Source organism: Pecten maximus, chromosome 12 (assembly GCF_902652985.1).
Source record: "Pecten maximus chromosome 12, xPecMax1.1, whole genome shotgun sequence".
Lineage (NCBI taxonomy): Eukaryota > Metazoa > Mollusca > Bivalvia > Pectinida > Pectinidae > Pecten > Pecten maximus.
Window position 1 is genome coordinate 1,135,706 of NC_047026.1, and position 22,144 is coordinate 1,157,849.

At 40.6% G+C, this 22,144-nt stretch overlaps 1 protein-coding gene across 2 annotated transcripts in view; it reads left to right on the plus strand.

Annotated features, from left to right (window-relative positions):
- The window catches only part of LOC117339226 (exocyst complex component 6B-like), a 37,131-nt gene extending 17,016 nt beyond the window's left edge, over positions 1-20,115 (plus strand). For both annotated transcript variants that reach the window (XM_033900700.1, XM_033900701.1), the window contains 16 exons: positions 476-559; positions 950-996; positions 1,185-1,305; positions 1,448-1,519; positions 1,717-1,766; positions 2,175-2,328; positions 3,052-3,161; positions 3,934-4,045; positions 7,859-7,938; positions 8,576-8,630; positions 8,882-8,954; positions 9,664-9,770; positions 15,099-15,240; positions 15,350-15,423; positions 16,002-16,114; positions 16,498-20,115. In XM_033900700.1, coding sequence (XP_033756591.1) covers positions 476-559; positions 950-996; positions 1,185-1,305; positions 1,448-1,519; positions 1,717-1,766; positions 2,175-2,328; positions 3,052-3,161; positions 3,934-4,045; positions 7,859-7,938; positions 8,576-8,630; positions 8,882-8,954; positions 9,664-9,770; positions 15,099-15,240; positions 15,350-15,423; positions 16,002-16,114; positions 16,498-16,639 — 1,536 coding nt within the window. In that variant the 3' untranslated portion in view covers positions 16,640-20,115. The remainder of the gene's footprint in view (positions 1-475; positions 560-949; positions 997-1,184; positions 1,306-1,447; positions 1,520-1,716; positions 1,767-2,174; positions 2,329-3,051; positions 3,162-3,933; positions 4,046-7,858; positions 7,939-8,575; positions 8,631-8,881; positions 8,955-9,663; positions 9,771-15,098; positions 15,241-15,349; positions 15,424-16,001; positions 16,115-16,497) is intronic.
- Positions 20,116-22,144: the final 2,029 nt, after the last annotated feature.

Below are 22,144 nucleotides of genomic sequence, written 5' to 3' on the forward strand. Positions count from 1 at the left end.
CTGGTAATAGGCCCACCCATGCATGTCTGGTAATAACCCAACCCATGTCTGGTGATTGGCCCACCCATGTCTGGTGATAGGCCAACCCTTGTCTGGTAATAAACCAACCCATGTCTGGTGATAGGCCCACCCATGTCTGGTGATAGGCCCACCCATGTCTGGTGATTGGCCCACCCATGTCTGGTAATAAACCCAACCCATGTCTGGTGATTGGCCCACCCATGTCTGGTGATTGGCCCACCCATGCCTGGTGATAACCCAACCCATGTCCATTGAAGTTTAGGGCTAACAGTGTTATTCCATTGTCCTACCAAAGTCTTATTTTTGACCCCTTAGGTTGAGTCAAAGTTCATGTCGTCCAAGGCTTATTTACAGATTTTTACGGTACAAACTTCATTAGTTGTGTGAAACCTTTTACAATATACGTGTTTTCCTGTATTAAATGTTAATAACTAGTTTGGTAACTGTATTTCAGGGAGACCGTGAGAAATTTGAGACATACTACAGAAAACAGCGGCGGAAACAAGCGAGGCTGTCCCTACAAGCTGCCTCCAACATGGTACATAATTGTGATATAAGAAATAATTTTTCAGCTTTGTTCTTACTGATATGTATGCTTCATTTTTCACAGACATTTTAAATGACCTGCATCAAAAATGCAGTTTTTATTATTTACACAACATAAAAGCAACAAAACGGAAAGAAATTATTTCTTAATATTTTTGACAGTTTTTCTGATGCTTCCATAAAAAAAAATCAATAATCTTCATTCATTGATACATTACATACACTATATTCACAAAATATATGAAATATAATAAAGCATGTGTGTGCCAAATTAGGGCCCTGACCTGACAATTAACACAGAAAGACAGTAAATAAACCTTTCTTCAACATCTTGATATGCCATATTTGTTCATTTTTTCCAATTGATGTTTTTTCCTTTCAGCATGAAGCTATTGATAATTACAAGAGATACTTCCATGATATTGTAGGGTAAGTTTATCTTGGTATTCCAGTACACAACTCACTCCAGTACTTCACTTAGTATACAAAAGTTTATTCATTCTTATGCCAAAGTTTAATTTAGATTACTGGTAGATTTCTACCTTGTTAAATTTGAATTAATCGCTCTTTATCTGAAGTCATTAAGTGTAACATTTTACAAACACTATTTTTGCCAGGTTTTTCGTAGTAGAAGATCATATTTTAAGTACAACACAAGGCCTGGTTAACCGTGCCTATATGGACGAGTTATGGGAGATGGCCGTGTCCAAACTGGCTGCATCCTTACGGACAAGCTCGGTAAGTGATTATTTTGTCACATGTTTCTCGATGACAAATTTTACAAGTATTTCTTTTGTCTGTTCCCTGATGGTGAGATGGACAAGTTTTGTGTTCTCTATGACTTTCAGATTTATATTTTGATATTTGTTTTATGTTGCAGGCTTTCTGTAAGGATGCCAATATGATGTTGGAGATAAAAAAGTTGATCGTACTATTCTGTCATACTCTGAGGGTAAGTTCTAGTAAATATAAGTATGATCTTTTGGAGGGGATTGGGGGGGGGGGGGGGGGGGGGGGGGGGGGGGGTCAGGCAGCTGGGTTTGGGTTTCATTATATATGAAATGTATGGAAATATACATGTGTAACTTTGACGATTTTTTTATTCGTAAGATGACAAAACATTGTGTTAATTTGTTTGATGACTTTCAGGGCTATGGTTTTAGTGTGGGACATCTACTGGAACTTCTCTTGGAATTGAGGTAAAGGCAAACTTTTTTTTATGTGTACAAATTTTTAATGTAAACGTAAACATTTGTATTTTAAGTGTTTCTTATTATCAAAATAAGGTAAACTTTTTTTTTTTAGGTGTCTTTAGACTTTGTGTAAACATTTTATCTGTAGGTGTCTTAAGACTTAATGTAAACATTTTGTCTTAAGGTGTATTAAGACTTCAGATAAACAATTGATCTTTAGGTGTTGTTAGACTTTGTGTAAACATTTCATCTTTAGGTATCTTAAGACTTAAAATAAACTTTATGTCTTAAGGTGTCTCTTGGATTAAGTTGAAACCTTTTTGTCTTTATAGTGAACGTCTTTTAATGAATTATTGATATGGGAAATGTTTTGAGATTTCTGTAAACACTTTCATTCCATTCTGATATCACCAGGGACCAGTACAGTGATATTCTGACACGACAATGGGTGGAAGTGTTTAATGAGATTTTTGATGATGATAACTACACACCTATTTATGTGGAAAATGAAGAGGAGTTCCTGGCTGTGGTCACTCAGTTCCCGTTCCAGGATGATGACCTTCAGCAGGTAAGTCATATCTCTAGTCCATTCCAGGATGATGACCTTCAGCAGGTAAGTCATATCTCTGGTCCACTCCAGGACGATGACCTTCAGCAGGTAAGTCATATCTCTGGTCCACTCCAGGACGATGACCTTCAGCAGGTAAGTTATATCTCTGGTCCACTACAGGACGATGACCTTCAGCAGGTAAGTCATATCCCTGGTCCACTCCAGGACGATGACCTCCAGCAGGTAAGTCATATCTCTAGTCCATTCCAGGACAATGACCTTCAGCAGGTAAGTCATATCTCTGGTCCATTCCAGGACGATGACCTTCGCAGGTAAGTCATATCTCTGGTCCATTCCAGGACGATGACCTTCGCAGGTAAGTCATATCTCTGGTCCATTCCAGGACGATCACCTTCATCAGATAATTAGTCTTATCTCTAGTCCATTCCAGGAATTAAGGCCTCAGTGAAAAACATCAAAAGAACTGCAGTCGCAATACATTGGCAAAGTATAAGTTCAGACAGGTTAACTGAAGACATCATTGTGTTTAATTGTTTATAATTATTAATGGTCATTCCAAATGATCTCAAACTTGATTAATGACCAATCAGATTGCCCCATTGAATGATACTGAAATAATCTTGTAGGTCTGTGACGCTGTGTCATCATCTGTAGAAAGATGCACTACTGGGTACATAATTATATGAAGCATATTCATGTATTTTGTTTCCTTGTTGACAGAGTACGTTTCCTAAGAGGTTTCCATTTTCGGAGTTTGTGCCAAATATCTATAACCAAGTGAAGGCGTACATCAATGCCTGTTTGAAGTTCTCCGCTGACCTCCACCTAAGGTAATCCCTCAAATCCATCCCTCTGTCCCTCAAATCCATCCCTCAAATCCATCCCTCTGTCCCTCAAATCCATCCCTCAAATCCATCCCTCTGTCCCTCAAATCCATCCCTCTGTCCCTCAAATCCATCCCTCCTTTCCTCAAATCCATCCCTCTGTCCCTCAAATCCATCTCTCTGCCCCTCAAATCCATCCCTCCTTTCCTCGAATCCGTCCCTCAAATCCATTCCCTCTGTCCCTCAAATCCATCCCTCAAATCCATTCCTCAAATCCATTCCTCAAAGCCATCCCTTTATACCTCAAATCCATCCCTCCTTTCCTCGAATCCGTCCCTCAAATCCGTCCCTCTGTCCCTCAAATCCATTCCTCAAATCCATCCCTTTATACCTCAAATCCATCCCTCCTTTCCTCAAATCCTTTCCTCAAATCCATATAAGATGGGAGAACCAGAGATGTTAGGTTCTTACCTGTACTTTTGGATCAGTATGTGATATCAAGGATCCTATTAGATTGATATCAGCTTTGGTAGGACTACCCTACACTCCTGTAGCTGCCTTCTGTTATTAATGGAATGGCTATGCCTTGGTACAACTGGAAGTTCCATCTCTTGACATTTAGTCAGATAATAAACAAACTTGTTCTGAGATGGCTTCCTCACTTTATTATGTGGCCTTATATCACTACCCTGGATACAGTCTCTGTATCACATGTATTTCGGTAGATGCAAGTTGATAATTTTAGATATGTATGTAAATGTCAGTTTCTTTTTTATAGCCACACTGAGATTGATGACATGATAAGAAAGTCAACAAACCTACTGCTGACGAGAACCCTCGGGAGTTGTCTGTCGTCACTCATCAAACGTCCACGGCTCTCTCTCCTACAGGTAAGTATCTACTGCTGACGAGAACCCTCGGGAGTTGTCTGTCGTCACTCATCAAACGTCCACGGCTCTCTCTCCTACAGGTAAGTATCTACCACTGACGAGAACCCTCGGGAGTTGTCTGTCGTCACTCATCAAACGTCCACGGCTCTCTCTCCTACAGGTAAGTATCTACTGCTGACGAGAACCCTCGGGAGTTGTCTGTCATCACTCATCAAACGTCCACGACTCTCTCTCCTACAGGTAAGTATCTACTGCTGACGAGAACCCTCAGGAGTTGTCTGTCGTCACTCATCAAACGTCCACGGCTCTCTCTCCTACAGGTAAGTATCTACTGCTGACGAGAACCCTCGGTAGTTGTCTATCGTCACTCATCAAACGTCCACGGCTCTCTCTCCTACAGGTAAGTATCTACTGCTGACGAGAACCCTCGGTAGTTGTCTGTCGTCACTCATCAAACGTCCACGGCTCTCTCTCCTACAGGTAAGTATCTACTGCTGACGAGAACCCTCGGTAGTTGTCTGTCGTCACTCATCAAACGTCCACGGCTCTCTCTCCTACAGGTAAGTATCTACTGCTGACGAGAACCCTCGGGAGTTGTCTGTCGTCACTCATCAAACGTCCACAGCTCTCTCTCCTAAAGGTAAGTATCTACCACTGACGAGAACCCTCGGGAGTTGTCTGTCGTCACTCATCAAACGTCCACGGCTCTCTCTCCTACAAGTAAGTATCTACTGCTGACGAGAACCCTTGGGAGTTGTCTGTCGTCACTCATCAAACGTCCACGGCTCTCTCTCCTACAGGTAAGTATCTACTGCTGACGAGAACCCTCGGTAGTTGTCTGTCGTCACTCATCAAACGTCCACGGCTCTCTCTCCTACAGGTAAGTATCTACTGCTGACGAGAACCCTCGGGAGTTGTCTGTCGTCACTCATCAAACGTCCACGGCTCTCTCTCCTACAGGTAAGTATCTACTGCTGACGAGAACCCTCGGTAGTTGTCTGTCATCACTCATCAAACGTCCACGACTCTCTCTCCTACAGGTAAGTATCTACTGCTGACGAGAACCCTCGGGAGTTGTCTGTCGTCACTCATCAAACGTCCACGGCTCTCTCTCCTACAGGTAAGTATCTACTGCTGACGAGAACCCTCGGTAGTTGTCTATCGTCACTCATCAAACGTCCACGGCTCTCTCTCCTACAGGTAAGTATCTACTGCTGACGAGAACCCTCGGTAGTTGTCTGTCGTCACTCATCAAACGTCCACGGCTCTCTCTCCTACAGGTAAGTATCTACTGCTGACGAGAACCCTCGGTAGTTGTCTGTCGTCACTCATCAAACGTCCACGGCTCTCTCTCCTACAGGTAAGTATCTACTGCTGACGAAAACCCTCGGGAGTTGTCTGTCGTCACTCATCAAACGTCCACAGCTCTCTCTCCTAAAGGTAAGTATCTACCACTGACGAGAACCCTCGGGAGTTGTCTGTCGTCACTCATCAAACGTCCACGGCTCTCTCTCCTACAGGTAAGTATCTACTGCTGACGAGAACCCTTGGGAGTTGTCTGTCGTCACTCATCAAACGTCCACGGCTCTCTCTCCTACGGGTAAGTATCTACTGCTGACGAGAACCCTCGGTAGTTGTCTGTCGTCACTCATCAAACGTCCACGGCTCTCTCTCCTACAGGTAAGTATCTACTGCTGACGAGAACCCTCGGGAGTTGTCTGTCGTCACTCATCAAACGTCCACGGCTCTCTCTCCTACAGGTAAGTATCTACTGCTGACGAGAACCCTCGGTAGTTGTCTGTCGTCACTCATCAAACGTCCACGGCTCTCTCTCCTACAGGTAAGTATCTACTGCTGACGAAAACCCTCGGGAGTTGTCTGTCGTCACTCATCAAACGTCCACAGCTCTCTCTCCTAAAGGTAAGTATCTACCACTGACGAGAACCCTCGGGAGTTGTCTGTCGTCACTCATCAAACGTCCACGGCTCTCTCTCCTACAGGTAAGTATCTACTGCTGACGAGAACCCTTGGGAGTTGTCTGTCGTCACTCATCAAACGTCCACGGCTCTCTCTCCTACAGGTAAGTATCTACTGCTGACGAGAACCCTCGGTAGTTGTCTGTCGTCACTCATCAAACGTCCACGGCTCTCTCTCCTACAGGTAAGTATCTACTGCTGACGAGAACCCTCGGGAGTTGTCTGTCGTCACTCATCAAACGTCCACGGCTCTCTCTCCTACAGGTAAGTATCTACTGCTGACGAGAACCCTCGGTAGTTGTCTGTCGTCACTCATCAAACGTCCACGGCTCTCTCTCCTACAGGTAAGTATCTACTGCTGACGAGAACCCACGGGAGTTGTCTGTCGTCACTCATCAAACGTCCACGGCTCTCTCTCCTACAGGTAAGTATCTACTGCTGACGAGAACCCTCGGGAGTTGTCTGTCGTCACTCATCAAACGTCCACGGCTCTCTCTCCTACAGGTAAGTATCTACTGCTGACGAGAACCCTCGGGAGTTGTCTGTCATCACTCATCAAACGTCCACGGCTCTCTCTCCTACAGGTAAGTATCTACTGCTGACGAAAACCCTCGGGAGTTGTCTGTCGTCACTCATCAAACGTCCACGGCTCTCTCTCCTACAGGTAAGTATCTACTGCTGACGAGAACCCTCGGGAGTTGTCTGTCATCACTCATCAAACGTCCACGGCTCTCTCTCCTACAGGTAAGTATCTACTGCTGACGAGAACCCTCGGGAGTTGTCTGTCATCACTCATCAAACGTCCACGGCTCTCTCTCCTACAGGTAAGTATGTACCACTGACGAGAACCCTCGGGAGTTGTCTGTCGTCACTCATCAAACGTCCACGGCTCTCTCTCCTACAAGTAAGTATCTACTGCTGACGAGAACCCTCGGGAGTTGTCTGTCGTCACTCATCAAACGTCCACGGCTCTCTCTCCTACAGGTAAGTATCTACTGCTGACGAGAACCCTCGGTAGTTGTCTGTCGTCACTCATCAAACGTCCACGGCTCTCTCTCCTACAGGTAAGTATCTACTGCTGACGAGAACCCTCGGGAGTTGTCTGTCGTCACTCATCAAACGTCCACGGCTCTCTCTCCTACAGGTAAGTATCTACCACTGACGAGAACCCTCGGTAGTTGTCTGTCGTCACTCGTCAAACGTCCACGACTCTCTCTCCTACAGGTAAGTATCTACCACTGACGAGAACCCTCGGGAGTTGTCTGTCGTCACTCATCAAACGTCCACGGCTCTCTCTCCTACAGGTAAGTATCTACTGCTGACGAGAACCCTCGGGAGTTGTCTGTCGTCACTCATCAAACGTCCACGGCTCTCTCTCCTACAGGTAAGTATCTACCACTGACGAGAACCCTCGGTAGTTGTCTGTCGTCACTCATCAAACGTCCACGACTCTCTCTCCTACAGGTAAGTATCTACCACTGACGAGAACCCTCGGGAGTTGTCTGTCGTCACTCATCAAACGTCCACGGCTCTCTCTCCTACAGGTAAGTATCTACCACTGACGAGAACCCTCGGTAGTTGTCTGTCGTCACTCGTCAAACGTCCACGACTCTCTCTCCTACAGGTAAGTATCTACCACTGACGAGAACCCTCGGGAGTCATCACTCTTCTACAACTCTCTCCAATTTTTATTGATACGATATGATTATTGTGAGTGTGTAAATTTGTCATTTTATTAATTCGTTAAAAATCAGATGAGCTTAAATTTGAAAATAATGGTATTAAAAGAATAATTATTGAATAAGTACATGAGAACGTGTTGTTTTTACCATTTCAGTTAATTCAGATTGCCATCAACATGAACTACCTTGAGAAATCATGTGGATACTTGGAGGAGTATATCTCCAGTATTACAGGGTATGTTATGTATCATACAAACCAGTAGTAACAAAAGAAAAACCTTATAATACCACTCACAACAAAATAACAATGGAGGGGATGGAATCCTGTGTCTGTCCATCTGTACTTTCTCAAGTAAAAAAACATTCGTGTCTTCATCACTCTGTACCTGATCATAACCTGTCGCTGTTGTGCTGAGTTTCAAGGATGTAATGTCCTTTTTTTTTACTATGTTAAGTTACAATGATGTAATTGTTTGACATATGACCTATGAGTGTGATGGCTCTCAGGAATAAAGAAACTGAATTGAGCGTGGAGTTATGTCCCTTTAATTTGTTGATATCTAGTTGTGAGGGTGTTAAGTTAACCTTAAACTTTCACTCAAGTTAGGTCTGACTTACTTTAGAATAAGCTTTCATTGAATTCCTTAAAGTTATTTCCTGGGTCACTTAAGCCATGTACAAGTTTATACAATGTAATACATAATTATGAATTGTTTCAACATTAATTTAGTGACATCGCACAAATTACATTTTTGTTCCAAGTGTCAGAGAAGTTGTTTTTGAAATGTACAAAAAAAATGGAGCACATTTCGAAGGAATGCTCTGTCAGTATAGAATTTTTGTATCAACATGTTGTAACGTTGACATTCCAGTGCCCAGAATGACAGCATACACATGGCTAGACTACACGGAACTTCAATGTTTAAGGTATTGTGAAGTTTAATATACATTTTACAATCGGTAATAACCTCAGGTAGCAACACCAAAATTTTAAACAGAGATTGGCTAAATTTTGAAACATTAAACTTCAAACCCTGCCAAAAAATTGTAATAGGAATTTCTGTTTTAGCAAGATTGAGAAAATAAATAGTTGTATAGGCAATTTTCACTTTTCCACAAAAATATAGAGACAACCATACATTGTATGTGTAGTTCTGATAGATTTATTTCTCCTATAGGACGCCCGTAGTGATGCAGAGGAGCATATCTACAAACAGCTGAACCTAAAGATTGATGAATTTTTGGAATTAGGTAAATGAACTGAAAGATATCCTTGAAGATCAAACTGTTATGATGTATAATATTTAAGGAATGTTAACTTTGAAAACAGAATTAATGGTCATATTTGCAACATATTTCTTGATTAATGATCCATTAACTTCATTTAAAAAAAAAAAAATGAAAAAAAAATGAAATGATATGACTTTGAAATTGCTCAGCCAAGGGTACATAAATTCACATAAGGGGCCGCGGTGGCCGAGTGGTTAAGGTGTACCGACACTTTATCACTAGCCCTCCACCACTGGGTTGCGAGTTCGAAACCTACGTGGGGCAGTTGCCAGGTACTGACCGTAGGCCGGTGGTTTTTCTCCGGGTACTCCGGCTTTCCTCCACCTCCAAAACCTGGCACGTCCTTAAATGACCCTGGCTGTTAATAGGACGTTAAACAAAAACAAACATAAATTCACTTGTTTTGACCACATATTGGAGGCATCATTTAAAAACTACCAACACAAAAAGACAATCTATTTTACAATCTGTGTTTCAGATATCTTATTACAGGTACAGAAAATTTAATAGGTTACTTGTGTATCGCAGAATTATCAGTGTCTTAGTATCGTTTGTGTTAAATGCGTCATACAATGTCAATATTTGGTACTGTTGATGTCCACCATGCCAAACTTCATTTTCAGAATGACACGTTTTCTCTCAAGCTTGAATTGTTTGGATTACTTTACAGCTAACTATGATTGGATGGTGACTGAGGCCAAAGGTCATGCCAGCGGTTACGTCGCAGACTTAGTGGCATTCTTACAGAGTACATTCATGTCCTTTACCAATCTTCCGGTAAGTTCAGGCCTTACTTCTCCCCTCCCAAGTTCTCTTGTTTGGGAGATGAGTGATGTATTCCCTACACGTACTTGGTGTAGTTAATTGTCATTGAACCAGATTAGATTATATTGGTATTTTGACTGAGTGTAGATTTGGTTTGGGAGTATCTCTTTATACTGACTGCATGTGGATTTGGTTTGTGGACATTTGTGTTGGAGTTTATTTGGGTACAGTTTTACTCTATATCTATGTTTTTATCACTATTATACTGTAACATCATACAACAAGACACAAGGTATTGGCTCTTTTTAATGCATATTGGGAGATAGGTACATCAGCCAAAAAAATAGAAAAAATATACCAGTACTGTTTTGTCTAGGACTCGTCACTGATGTAAAGGCCTACAGTAACTGTGGATTAAAAACAACCAACTTATCAGCATGGTACAGGGGTATATATTGTATCACCTCATGTATTGAACATTGATATTTAGCCTTCAATATGTTCATGGTACAAACTTAAACTCAAAGTAGCGGGTGGGCTTATAGCAGGACAATGAAATATCAGGGGATTGGCAGCTGTCGTTTGTTCCTCTGTCCTTCCTTCCTTCCTTCTGTCCTTCCTTCCTTCCTTCCTTCCTTCCTTCCTTCCACACTTCATTCATGCTTGGATGTTGTATTCACCTAGGAGAGGCGATGTGTCATGTACTAGAAGTAGGTCACTATAGGTCACGTTGACCTAGATTTTGATCTTTGTGCTACATAAAAGAAAAAGGTTGTTAAGCCACTATCTTATACACTACTCGTCTCTGAAACTTTATCATTGAGGCATTTGTACACCTGTGTGAGGCAGTGTGTCTTGTTTCAAAAGTAGGTCACTGACTTACATCTAAAAAAAGTGTGTCTGAGCTCAATTTTCTATTCTTTTCTCTGGAACTTCTTACTTAGGGCAAGGGTTCACTTGCATTGAACTTCTGATATCACATAAGATTAGTGATATTATCAAACTCATTCACATCCAGATGCAATTATTGAACTGCTGAATATGGTGGGTCTGTCAGTCATTCATTGTCAACAATTAATTTCTCCTTGAATTCATCATCTGTACATTCTTGTTACAAAATTTCATGTCTGGTTGCGGACTGTATGATGAATTGTCTTGGTCTCAGTAAATACTTTGTTATGAACAGGTTTAAAAGAGTAATTCCATTTTTAAATCAATGACTTTTAAACAAATGTTTTTCTGAGAAACAACAACCCTTGCCAATTCTTTATACTGCCATTATCTAAATTCAGTTGCCATGGCGATCACATTAATGCTATGTTAACATGGTATTGACCTGTGATATATTTTGTTACCATGGTGATGGTGTTTACAGGACATTGCCCTCTGCGTTGACCCAGGGGTAACTGTTTCTGTGTGGTCAGCATGGACGTTATGTTTTACTTTGGATTTAAGTTACATATATGCTACAGGAATGAGCGAGCTTTAAGGATAGTGTTGAAGCTTTTATTTGCACAACTATATAGACGTGCAAACACTTCAGCTTGTTGTTTTAGGCTAGAGTTGGAATAAGATGCTATACTGGGACCTAAAAACCTTAGATTAATACCTAATATTACCATAATTAGTAACACTAATAACAAAAATGTAATGTATCTGGTATTAATTTGAGATGTTGGGGGAAAAATATTGATAATTTAAAAACTGGTATATATAATTGTCAGTTGTTGTTTTAAGCACTTATTATGAAAATAAAATATTTACTTCATGTGAAATTGAATAAGATGTCTTAAGTAAGGTAGATCTGGGCCGATACCTTCATCATATCAAATTCAACAGCTTAAGGATTATATTTCTGTGTCTCACAGCAGTAAACCAATAGTATAGGTTGTCCAGATTGTCCCAGTATAGGTTGTCCAGATTGTCCCAGTACGGGTTGTCCCAATATACCAGTCCAAGTGTCTCACAGCAGTAAACCAATAGTATAGGTTGTCCAGATTGTCCCAGTATAGGTTGTCCAGATTGTCCCAGTATAGGTTGTCCAGATTGTCCCAGTATAGGTTGTCCAGATTGTCCCAGTATAAGTTGTCCAGATTGTCCCAGTATAGGTTGTCCAGATTGTCCCAGTATAGGTTGTCCAGATTGTCCCAGTATAGGTTGTCCCTGTATAGATTGTCCAGATTGTCCCAGTATAGGTTGTCCAGATTGTCCCAGTATAGGTTGTCCAGATTGTCCCAGTATAGGTTGTCCAGATTGTCCCAGTATAGGTTGTCCAGATTGTCCCAGTATAGGTTGTCCAGATTGTCCCAGTATAGGTTGTCCAGGTTGTCCCAGTATAGGTTGTCCAGGTTGTCCCAGTATAGGTTGTCCAGGTTGTCCCCGTATAGGTTGTCCAGATTGTCCCAGTACAGGTTGTACAGATTGTCCCAGTATAGATTGTCCTAGTATAGGTTGTCCCTGTATAGGTTGTACAGATTGTCCCAGTATAGGTTGTCCAGATTGTCCCAGTACAGGTTGTCCAGATTGTCCCAGTATAGGTTGTCCAGATTGTCCCAGTATAGGTTGTCCAGATTGTCCCAGTATAGGTTGTCCAGATTGTCCCAGTATAGGTTGTCCAGATTGTCCCAGTATAGGTTGTCCAGATTGTCCCAGTATAGGTTGTCCAGGTTGTCCCTGTATAGATTGTCCAGATTGTCCCAGTATAGGTTGTCCAGATTGTCCCAGTATAGATTGTCCAGATTGTCCCAGTATAAGTTGTCCAGATTGTCCCAGTATAGGTTGTCCCAGTATAGGTTGTCCAGATTGTCCCCGTATAGGTTGTCCAGATTGTCCCCGTATAGGTTGTCCAGATTGTCCCAGTATAGGTTGTCCCAGTATAGGTTGTCCAGGTTGTCCCAGTATAGGTTGTCCCAGTATAGGTTGTCCAGATTGTCCCAGTATGGGTTGTACAGATTGTCCCAGTATAGGTTGTCCAGATTGTCCCAGTATAGGTTGTCCAGATTGTCCCAGTATAGGTTGTCCAGGTTGTCCCAGTATAGGTTGTCCAGATTGTCCCAGTATAGGTTGTCCAGATTGTCCCAGTATAGGTTGTCCAGATTGTCCCAGTATAGGTTGTCCAGTTGTCCCAGTATAGGTTGTCCAGATTGTCCCAGTATAGGTTGTCCAGATTGTCCCAGTATAGGTTGTCCAGATTGTCCCAGTATAGGTTGTCCAGATTGTCCCAGTATAGGTTGTCCAGGTTGTCCCAGTATAGGTTGTCCAGGATTGTCCCAGTATAGGTTGTCCAGGTTGTCCCAGTATAGGTTGTCCAGATTGTCCCAGTATAGGTGTCCAGATTGTCCCAGTATAGGTTGTCCAGGATTGTCCCAGTATAGGTTGTCCAGGATTGTCCCAGTATAGGTTGTCCAGATTGTCCCAGTATAGGTTGTCCAGATTGTCCCAGTATAGGTTGTCCAGATTGTCCCAGTATAGGTTGTCCAGATTGTCCCAGTATAGGTTGTCCAGATTGTCCCAGTATAGGTTGTCCAGATTGTCCCAGTATAGGGTTGTCCAGATTGTCCAGTATAGGTTGTCCAGATTGTCCCAGTATAGGTTGTCCAGATTGTCCCAGTATAGGTTGTCCAGATTGTCCCAGTATAGGTTGTCCAGATTGTCCCAGTATAGGTTGTCCAGATTGTCCCAGTATAGGTTGTCCAGATTGTCCCAGTATAGGTTGTCCAGATTGTCCCAGTATAGGTTGTCCAGATTGTCCCAGTATAGGTTGTCCAGATTGTCCCAGTATAGGTTGTCCAGATTGTCCCAGTATAGGTTGTCCAGATTGTCCCAGTATAGATTGTCCAGATTGTCCCAGTACAGGTTGTCCAGGTTGTCCCTGTATAGATTGTCCAGATTGTCCCAGTATAGGTTGTCCAGATTGTCCCAGTATAGGTTGTCCAGATTGTCCCAGTATACCAGTTCATGTGTTTGTGCTGTTGCTGTAGTTTCCCGATTGTACTGCAGTAATCTCCATTGTATGAGAAATATTCCTTAACATATGCAGTTTATCAACACAGATTCACTGTTCTGTAGTAGATAACATTTGCGATTGTTTATAAACACCCTGATTTTGCTGTTCATGTTTGTGGATGAAATAATATTGATAGTTTAAGTTCTCATGTGCACAAAAATTTGTTTTGCATCATTTGTTACCATCAATTTGTAAATGATTGGATCAATGCTTCGACCCACCTAAATGATTTCTGTTATGAAGTCTTGCAAGCTATACATGTATATATTAAACCAGTTCTACTAACACAGTACTACATGCCGTGGTATACATTGTATACAGTACCGTATACAATGATAGGTACATTTACTTACATGTATACATAGAATGTATGTACCACTTGGAGTTTCATAAATTATCATTTTACGTTATAATAATTATATGCTAAAAATCCTTTCAGTTCGTATTAATTTTGCATTTGCTGAACAAATTGTATGAAAATTTCAATTCATTTGTAAAAGTCTGAATACAAGGTTTTCCTGTTTGTGAAGTCCGTATTATTAGACACAGTTCATGTTGTGTGAAGTTTTGCATTCACATTTACAAATGTAACATTTGAAATACACTACATGTGTACGGTAATATAATTATGTACACTACTTGTGTACGGTAATATAATTATGTACACTACTTGTGTACGGTAATATAATTATTTACACTACTTGTGTACGGTAATATAATTATGTACACTACTTGTGTACGGTAATATAATTATGTACACTTGATAGAAACCAGTTAATCTTCAAAATTTAATTGACATACATTATAAGTATCAGTATCAATTGAAGCAATTGATTACGTAATCTGTTTCTAAATGCAAACAATGCTAGTACAGTGTGTCGGCTGATAGTGTCCCACAGTATATCCTGGTAGTTTGTGTGACACTTTCCTAGAGTGGACAAAGTTTCAGTAAGATAGTTACTGTTAATTAGGATATGTGATATAGAATGAAATGTATATAAATGTCCCTTTGTTGGTACATCAACAGAGTTTCACTAGACCAGTTTTGTCTCATGGCGGAAAATCATTAGAATTTATTGTACAGACTCTAAAATGAAATCAGTAAGTTAATCAAATTTTAAATTGACTGTTGTATGACTGTTATAACTATGTTTGACCGTTATAACTATGTTTGACCGTTATTACTATGTTTGACCATTATAACTATGTTTGACTGTTATAATTATGTTTGACCGTTATTACTATGTTTGACCGTTATAACTATGTTTGACCGTTGTAACTTTGTTTGACCATTTTGACTATGTTTGACCGTTATAACTATGTTTGATTGACAGGAGAAAATAGCCAAGACTGCGTGTATGTCTGCATGTAAACATATCGCCAACAATCTGCTGGAATTTATCCGTGACAACGACCTGAAGCAAATGACTCTTGGCGCTTTACAACAGTTTAACCTGGACCTAATCCAGTGTGAACGTAAGTCTTTGATTACACTATATCAAAAGTCACTAGATTTGAATATAATGTCTTTGAGATACTTTGACTGTTCTGTATGACAAAGTTGACTCGTCCTTTTCGTTGACAGTGTTTGCTGCCTCCGAGCCGGTACCTGGATTTACTGATGGAACACTAGTGATGGCCTTTGCAGACGTCCGACAGGTACATTTACTATTTATCAATTGCTGAAATTTTTATTATGGCTGATCCATCATGGTGGAGCATATAGTGGTACCTATGTCCTTACATGTCCCATCTTGTCATGTCCTGTCCTGTCCCTATCCAATGTAACTACACTCATAGCTAATCTCAGTAACTACTGAGGTTTCTGTCAAACCAACATGCTATACCAGAATGTATGAGATATCAAACCGTCTCTAAATGTTGTCTAGAATACTAGACCTTAGAGAAGGGAGTCTCTAAATCTTGTCTAGTGTACTAGACCTTAGAGAAGGGAGTCTCTAAATCTTGTCTAGTGTACTAGACCTTAGAGAAGGGAGTCTCTAAATCTTGTCTAGTGTACTAGACCTTAGAGATGGGAGTCTCTAAATCTTGTCTAGTGTACTAGATTTTAAAAAAGGAAGTTTCTAAATCTTGTACAATGTAATAAAGTGTTTGATACTGGAGAATATTTTGCTTTACAAAAGTATGATTCATGTTTGGACAATAGATTTGAATTGATGAGGTAGCCAGGGAAAACACAAAGTACAATATGTAACATTTTTGATTATGATTGACAGTTGTTGGACCTGTTCCTGAACTGGGATTGGTCAGTCTACCTGGCCGACTACGGTCAACCCAAGTCCAAGTATCTACGCGTCCAGCCACAGGTGGCCATCAGTATCCTAGAGAAGTGAGTATTCAAATCAGGAGACTGGTTCACATCTAACTTGTAATTATCACCTGGGTCCTATCAGGAAACAGCTCAGGTGAATCTTTTCATTATATATCTTGTAAAATAATTTTGATTTAAAGAAAATGCAGAGTACGAATTATCGATGTAGATGATTTGTTTGGAACTTTTCATCTCATTGAAAGTGAGTACTGTGTATATATTGACGATATTAAACATTATCAGTATGCTTGCAGGTCGCTACATTTCCTATTTATTGCAACTATGAGTAGTGTAGTTGCTTTACCCAAATATTATTATTATATTTCAATTGGAAATATTATAATTATATTCTTCACACATCAGTTATTGGAAATTAATGTGTAAACACCATTTGTTTTTAGGTTAAACAATGCTGATAAAAAGAAAAACAATCTTTTTGCATCGCTGAAGAAGGGAGAGCGTGACAAGAAGAAATTGTTAGACACTGTTTTAAAACAGCTTCGTGGACTTGTCAATGGCACTGCACCTCAAGTACAAGGTTGAGGTCACAGGTCAACCTCAGAAAACCTTGAAGGTTAGAGGTCAAGTTGTTGCTTCTAAGAGAGCAGTACTAAACTTTAATGAATATCTTTATGATGTAAAGATATTCAGGAGAGATAACTCTTTGACATTTCTGATTCTGTTTTGGTGTTGATATTGAGCCAGAGTGGTTTCTCTGACACATCATCTTGATATATAACTCGGTGCATGGTGTCTTAGACAGTGGAATAAACGGATTCTTCGTCATCAGTGTTCCGATTAACCAGACACCAGGCTGAGTGAATATTGTCAGGATTGTATTCCTGAATTCTTCGACTTAGCTTGATTGCAAGATTGTGGAGAGAAGTGTCCATATAGAACTGCCCTAATGATACAAGAAACATCAAAGCCACGCAGATCTGGCCCAGTACAGGATAGAGAAATATCAGTCTAGGCCTGGCCCAGTACAATATCAGTCTAGGCCTGGCCCAGTACAATATCAGTCTAGGCCTGGCCCAGTACAATATCAGTCTAGGCCTGGCCCAGTACAGGATAGAGAAATATCAGTCTAGGCCTGGCCCAGTACAATATCAGTCTAGGCCTGGAGACTGGGCCTGGAGCCTTGGCCTGGGCCTAGACTTGGTCTAGTACAGGATAGAGAAATATCAGGCTAGGCTTGGCCCAGAGTATCACAGCTTACATCATGATGGCTTTGTGATATTGGTAGTCAATGTTTTATGTATCATTGTATACCTGTGATAACTGCAACTTGTGTGAGGCTTTGTGTGTAAATGTACAGTGCTTGTGTAAGAATAGGCTTCCTTGGGTAAATGCACAGTGCTTGTGTGAGAATAGACTTTCTTGGGTAAATGTGCAGTGCTTATGTGAGGTAAGGCTTTCCTGTGTAAATGTACAGTGCTTGTGTGTGGGGCATTGTGTGAAAATGAATAGTGGCTTTAGATTTGTAGCAACTGGGTAGTCTGACAGCTGACAGATTCCCCTGACTGATACTGATACTGATGTAAGTATCAGGTTGCTGGATTAACAAGTTCAGTCTAAAATATGAAGTGAAATGTGTATAAGATGTAATAAGGTAACATTGTTATAACTTAAAAACCAACTGAGATGTCATTCCCGTATCACAAAAGTCTGGTACTATCACATGTTTCACAGGTTCACTGCATTATAAAAAAAAATGAACTTTTTCTTCCTGCTCATATAAAAGGGAAACGTGAAATCATGCTTGGCTTCTGCATCTGTTGTTAGTCTAATGTCTATCTGATGACTGTTGTCTTTGAAACTCTACCGATCTAGAATGGCTGAGTACATTTTGACTAATTGATAACATTGAGGATGTGTACAGACAACTGGCTCCAAAGTCCAAATCCATCCCCTAGGGACTTAACTTGTCACAGGAAAAAACAGAAAAAATCAACCTGCCTTTTGATTCAATGATGTTTCTGGACATGTACAAGAATTAGTCAAATCATCTAGCCCCATCCCTATGGACTCCCCTGACTGATACGTCCCTATGGACTCCCCTGACTGATACGTCCCTATGGACTCCCCTGACTGATACGTCCCTATGGACTCCCCTGACTGATACATCCCTATGGATTCCCCTGACTGATACGTCCCTAGGGATTCCCCTGACTGATACGTCCCTAGGGATTCCCCCGACTGATACGTCCCTAGGGATTCCCCTGACTGATACGTCCCTAGGGATTCCCCTGACTGATACGTCCCTAGGGATTCCCCCGACTGATACATCCCTAGGGATTCCCCTGACTGAAACGTCCCTAGGGATTCCTCAGACTGATACGTCCCTAGGGATTCCCCAGACTGATACGTCCCTAGGGATTCCCCTGACTGATACGTCCCTAGGGATTCCCCTGACTGATACGTCCCTATGGATTCCCCTGACTGATACGTCCCTATGGATTCCCCTGACTGATACGTCCCTAGGGATTCCCCAGACTGATACGTCCCTAGGGATTCCCCAGACTGATACGTCCCTAGGGATTCCCCCGACTGATACGTCCCTACCATGACATGGTAAATTAAGTACTCTAATGCTATCAGGTTTGGTATTTCCCTCAGTTTAAACTTGGAAGCAGTTCACATCCCAATTAACACTATTAAATTTATCTTTAAAAGCCTTATACTTATTCAGGCTAGTCAACAAAGTTCCTATAAACCTTTCATGGAAGCAGTTGTCTTAAGTAAGGGTGTTGCCCCCTTGGTGCTGAAAGTCAGAGCCCAAAAATTAAAAAAGAACTTCAGTATCAGTAATTATATTACTTTGAATGTCATGATTGCTTAATTCCTGGGTAAACAGTAAGAAGTCCTTTGGTGTTCCTTAAAGAAAAGAACTAGGCCTTGGTGTGTAAGTGTAGATAGTCCATTAAAGACATTATCTGGAAGAAATATAATGTCCGCTTGTTAGCTCACTGGTCTGGAAGAAATGTAATGTCCGCTTGTTAGCTCACCTGGTCTGGAAGAAATATAATGTCCGCTTGTTAGCTCACTGGTCTGGAAGAAATATAATGTCCGGTTGTTAGCTCACCTGGTCTGAAGGACCAGTTAGCTTCGGCCATGGCACAGTGTCTGTCGTTTATCAACTTTACACTACTAGTCATGAACCGCTAAGCAGATTTCACCCAAATTTGGTGCGGAGCATGTCGTTTATCAACTTTACACTACTAGTCATGAACCGCTAAGCAGATTTCAACCAAATTTGGTGTGGAGCATCCTTGAGTTAAGAAGAACCAATTGAGTGAAGAAGAATCAGTTTTGTATTAACAGTAGGCCTGGTTCCCCAGGGGCATATGGGGCAGGGCTGAATAGGGGAAATATGCTTCAAATTAGATAAGATTGATTTAAGGATTCGGTCAATATTGTTCTGAAGCATCCCTGAGTGAAGGAAAACTAATTTTGTGTAAATGGTGAGCCTGGCCCCCGAGAGGCCTGAGGAGCATGCAGGGCCCAACAGGGGAAATATGCAGCAAAAAGGTTAAAATCCTTCTTCTGTAAAGTCCATTTTTGGTCTGAAGTATCCTTCGGTGCATGGAAACCAGTTTGGTGTGAACGTTGGGTCTGGTCCTCCAGGGGCATGAGGCACAGACCAGATAGGGGAAATATAGCAAATTCTTCAAAAATCCTTCTGTAGAAATGCAGTAAGAGTGTTTCCCCATATTTACCGTCATATTCAAGTGAGCAATTCAGGCCCTCTGGGCCTCTTGTTAGGCATATCCAGATGGTGAACATGGCATTTCTTAATTTTTTTTTTATTCATAGAAAATCCATCCAGATCAAGTCAGATATGAGAAACTGTCCATTGTCATCTAAGGAAATAAATGAGGATTTCTGGTCCGGTGGTTTTCTTAAAAAAAAAAAAAAAAACTCCTGTGTAAGTAATGTGGGCATTCCGTCTGATTGTTAGACCGATCCAGACATCAAACTTGGTATTTCTTATCCCATTGTTTTTGTTTTATTATTTTTAAAAAATGTAACAAATATTATTAAACATACGTTTATGTAAAAAATTAAAAATTAAAAATATTGAAGCTTTCACTTTCTGAACCATCTTTAATACTTACCTATTTAATAGATAACAGACCAGGTTGTTTTTTTCTTTAAAAAACCTCAGTTTTTCATGGTGATTAGATGACGATTGTCCTTTGAATATGGGAGAAATATGAATCAGCAGTTTATCACAATTGGAGATAACTGATGTTTTATAAGTGATGATGGCTTTTACCTCACCTGGCCCAAAGGGCCTGTGAGCTTATGTTATGGTACAGCGACTGTGGTCTGTCGTCCGTCAACATTTATTTTAAATCCCTACTTGTCCTGAATGTTTGAATGGATTTTAATGAAATTTCGCCTGGAGTATTATTGAACAAACGAGATCTAATGTTGCATAAACAAAGCATATGACACTCTTTTTCTTTTTCAAGAATGACAGGATTTTGTACACCTGTAGTTTGAACCATCGTTGGGAGAGGCAGTTCAAAAGTAGGACAATATTTTAAATATTACTTCAGTGAGAATATTTTGCCATAACTACTAAAATATCCAGGTGAGCGATGCAGGCCCTATGGGCCTCTTGTTGTTGGTGTGAGTTGGATCAGATGAGATGTGATCTTAAGTTGTGTGAGTCGGATCTGATGCGTTGTATGTGTGCAGTGATTTTGATTACCGTATTAAGATTGAAAATCAGGTGTGTAATTCTATAATTGAATATGGAGTATTCAAATATTATGTATTTATTTACTTTCTTTCCTGTTTTGCTGATTTTCTGAGTATTGCTTTGATGAATGATGTATTTAGTATCTTTGAACAAAAGAAGACTTTTCCTTTTCCTTAACCTGAGGAAAGTCAGGATTTGATATTTGTGAATTTTACACATGAGTACACGATGAATGTATGTTTTTGGACTGTAAGAATGTCCGTGTTTTTCAATGTTTTGTCATATTTTCATTCCAGATCGGAATAGTTCTAAGTAAAAATTGTACATTGACAATTACTAACAAGGGAATTTTTCTGAAGTGAAGAAAACTTGTTTTCATTCCTAAATAAGTCTTATTATACCTGATTATGTTATATTTTATCAATGCCACATTTTGATTATGTCCATTCGGTACATTTTCAGAAGATTTGAGAGCATAGGATTATTGATACCAGTCGTTCTCCATTTAGTATTAACATACCTTGTGTAAATATGATTTTATGAAATGGTTTGTATTTATTGTGTACATCATATGCACCATACCCTTATCCCTCCCAAACAGGACATTGTACCTGGTGAAACTACTCTCCACCAACAACAAAACACTCTGACCATAGTATGTTCACATTCTCAAATGTGAACGATTTTACTTAGTTTTTATTCTGTAACCAACTCCTCAGCTGCAGTATCTATCAGAATTCAACTCCTCAGCTGCAGTATCTATCAGAATTCAACTCCTCAGCTGCAGTATCTATCGGAATTCAACTCCTCAGCTGCAGTATCTATCAGAATTCAACTCCTCAGCTGCAGTATCTATCGGAATTCAACTCCTCAGCTGCAGTATCTATCAGAATTCAACTCCTCAGCTGCAGTATCTATCAGAATTCAACTCCTCAGCTGCAGTATCTATCAGAATTCAACTCCTCAGCTGCAGTATCTATCAGAATTCAACTCCTCAGCTGCAGTATCTATCAGAATTCAACTCCTCAGCTGCAGTATCTATCAGAATTCAACTCCTCAGCTGCAGTATCTATCGGAATTCAACTCCTCAGCTGCAGTATCTATCAGAATTCAACTCCTCAGCTGCAGTATCTATCAGAATTCAACTCCTCAGCTGCAGTATCTATCAGAATTCAACTCCTCAGCTGCAGTATCTATCAGAATTCAACTCCTCAGCTGCAGTATCTATCAGAATTAGTGTATTGCATTTATTCTGTAACCAACTCCTCAGCTGCAGTATCTATCAGAATCTGTGTGTATTGCATTTGTCCTTAATAGTAAATGGGCCAATTGAACAA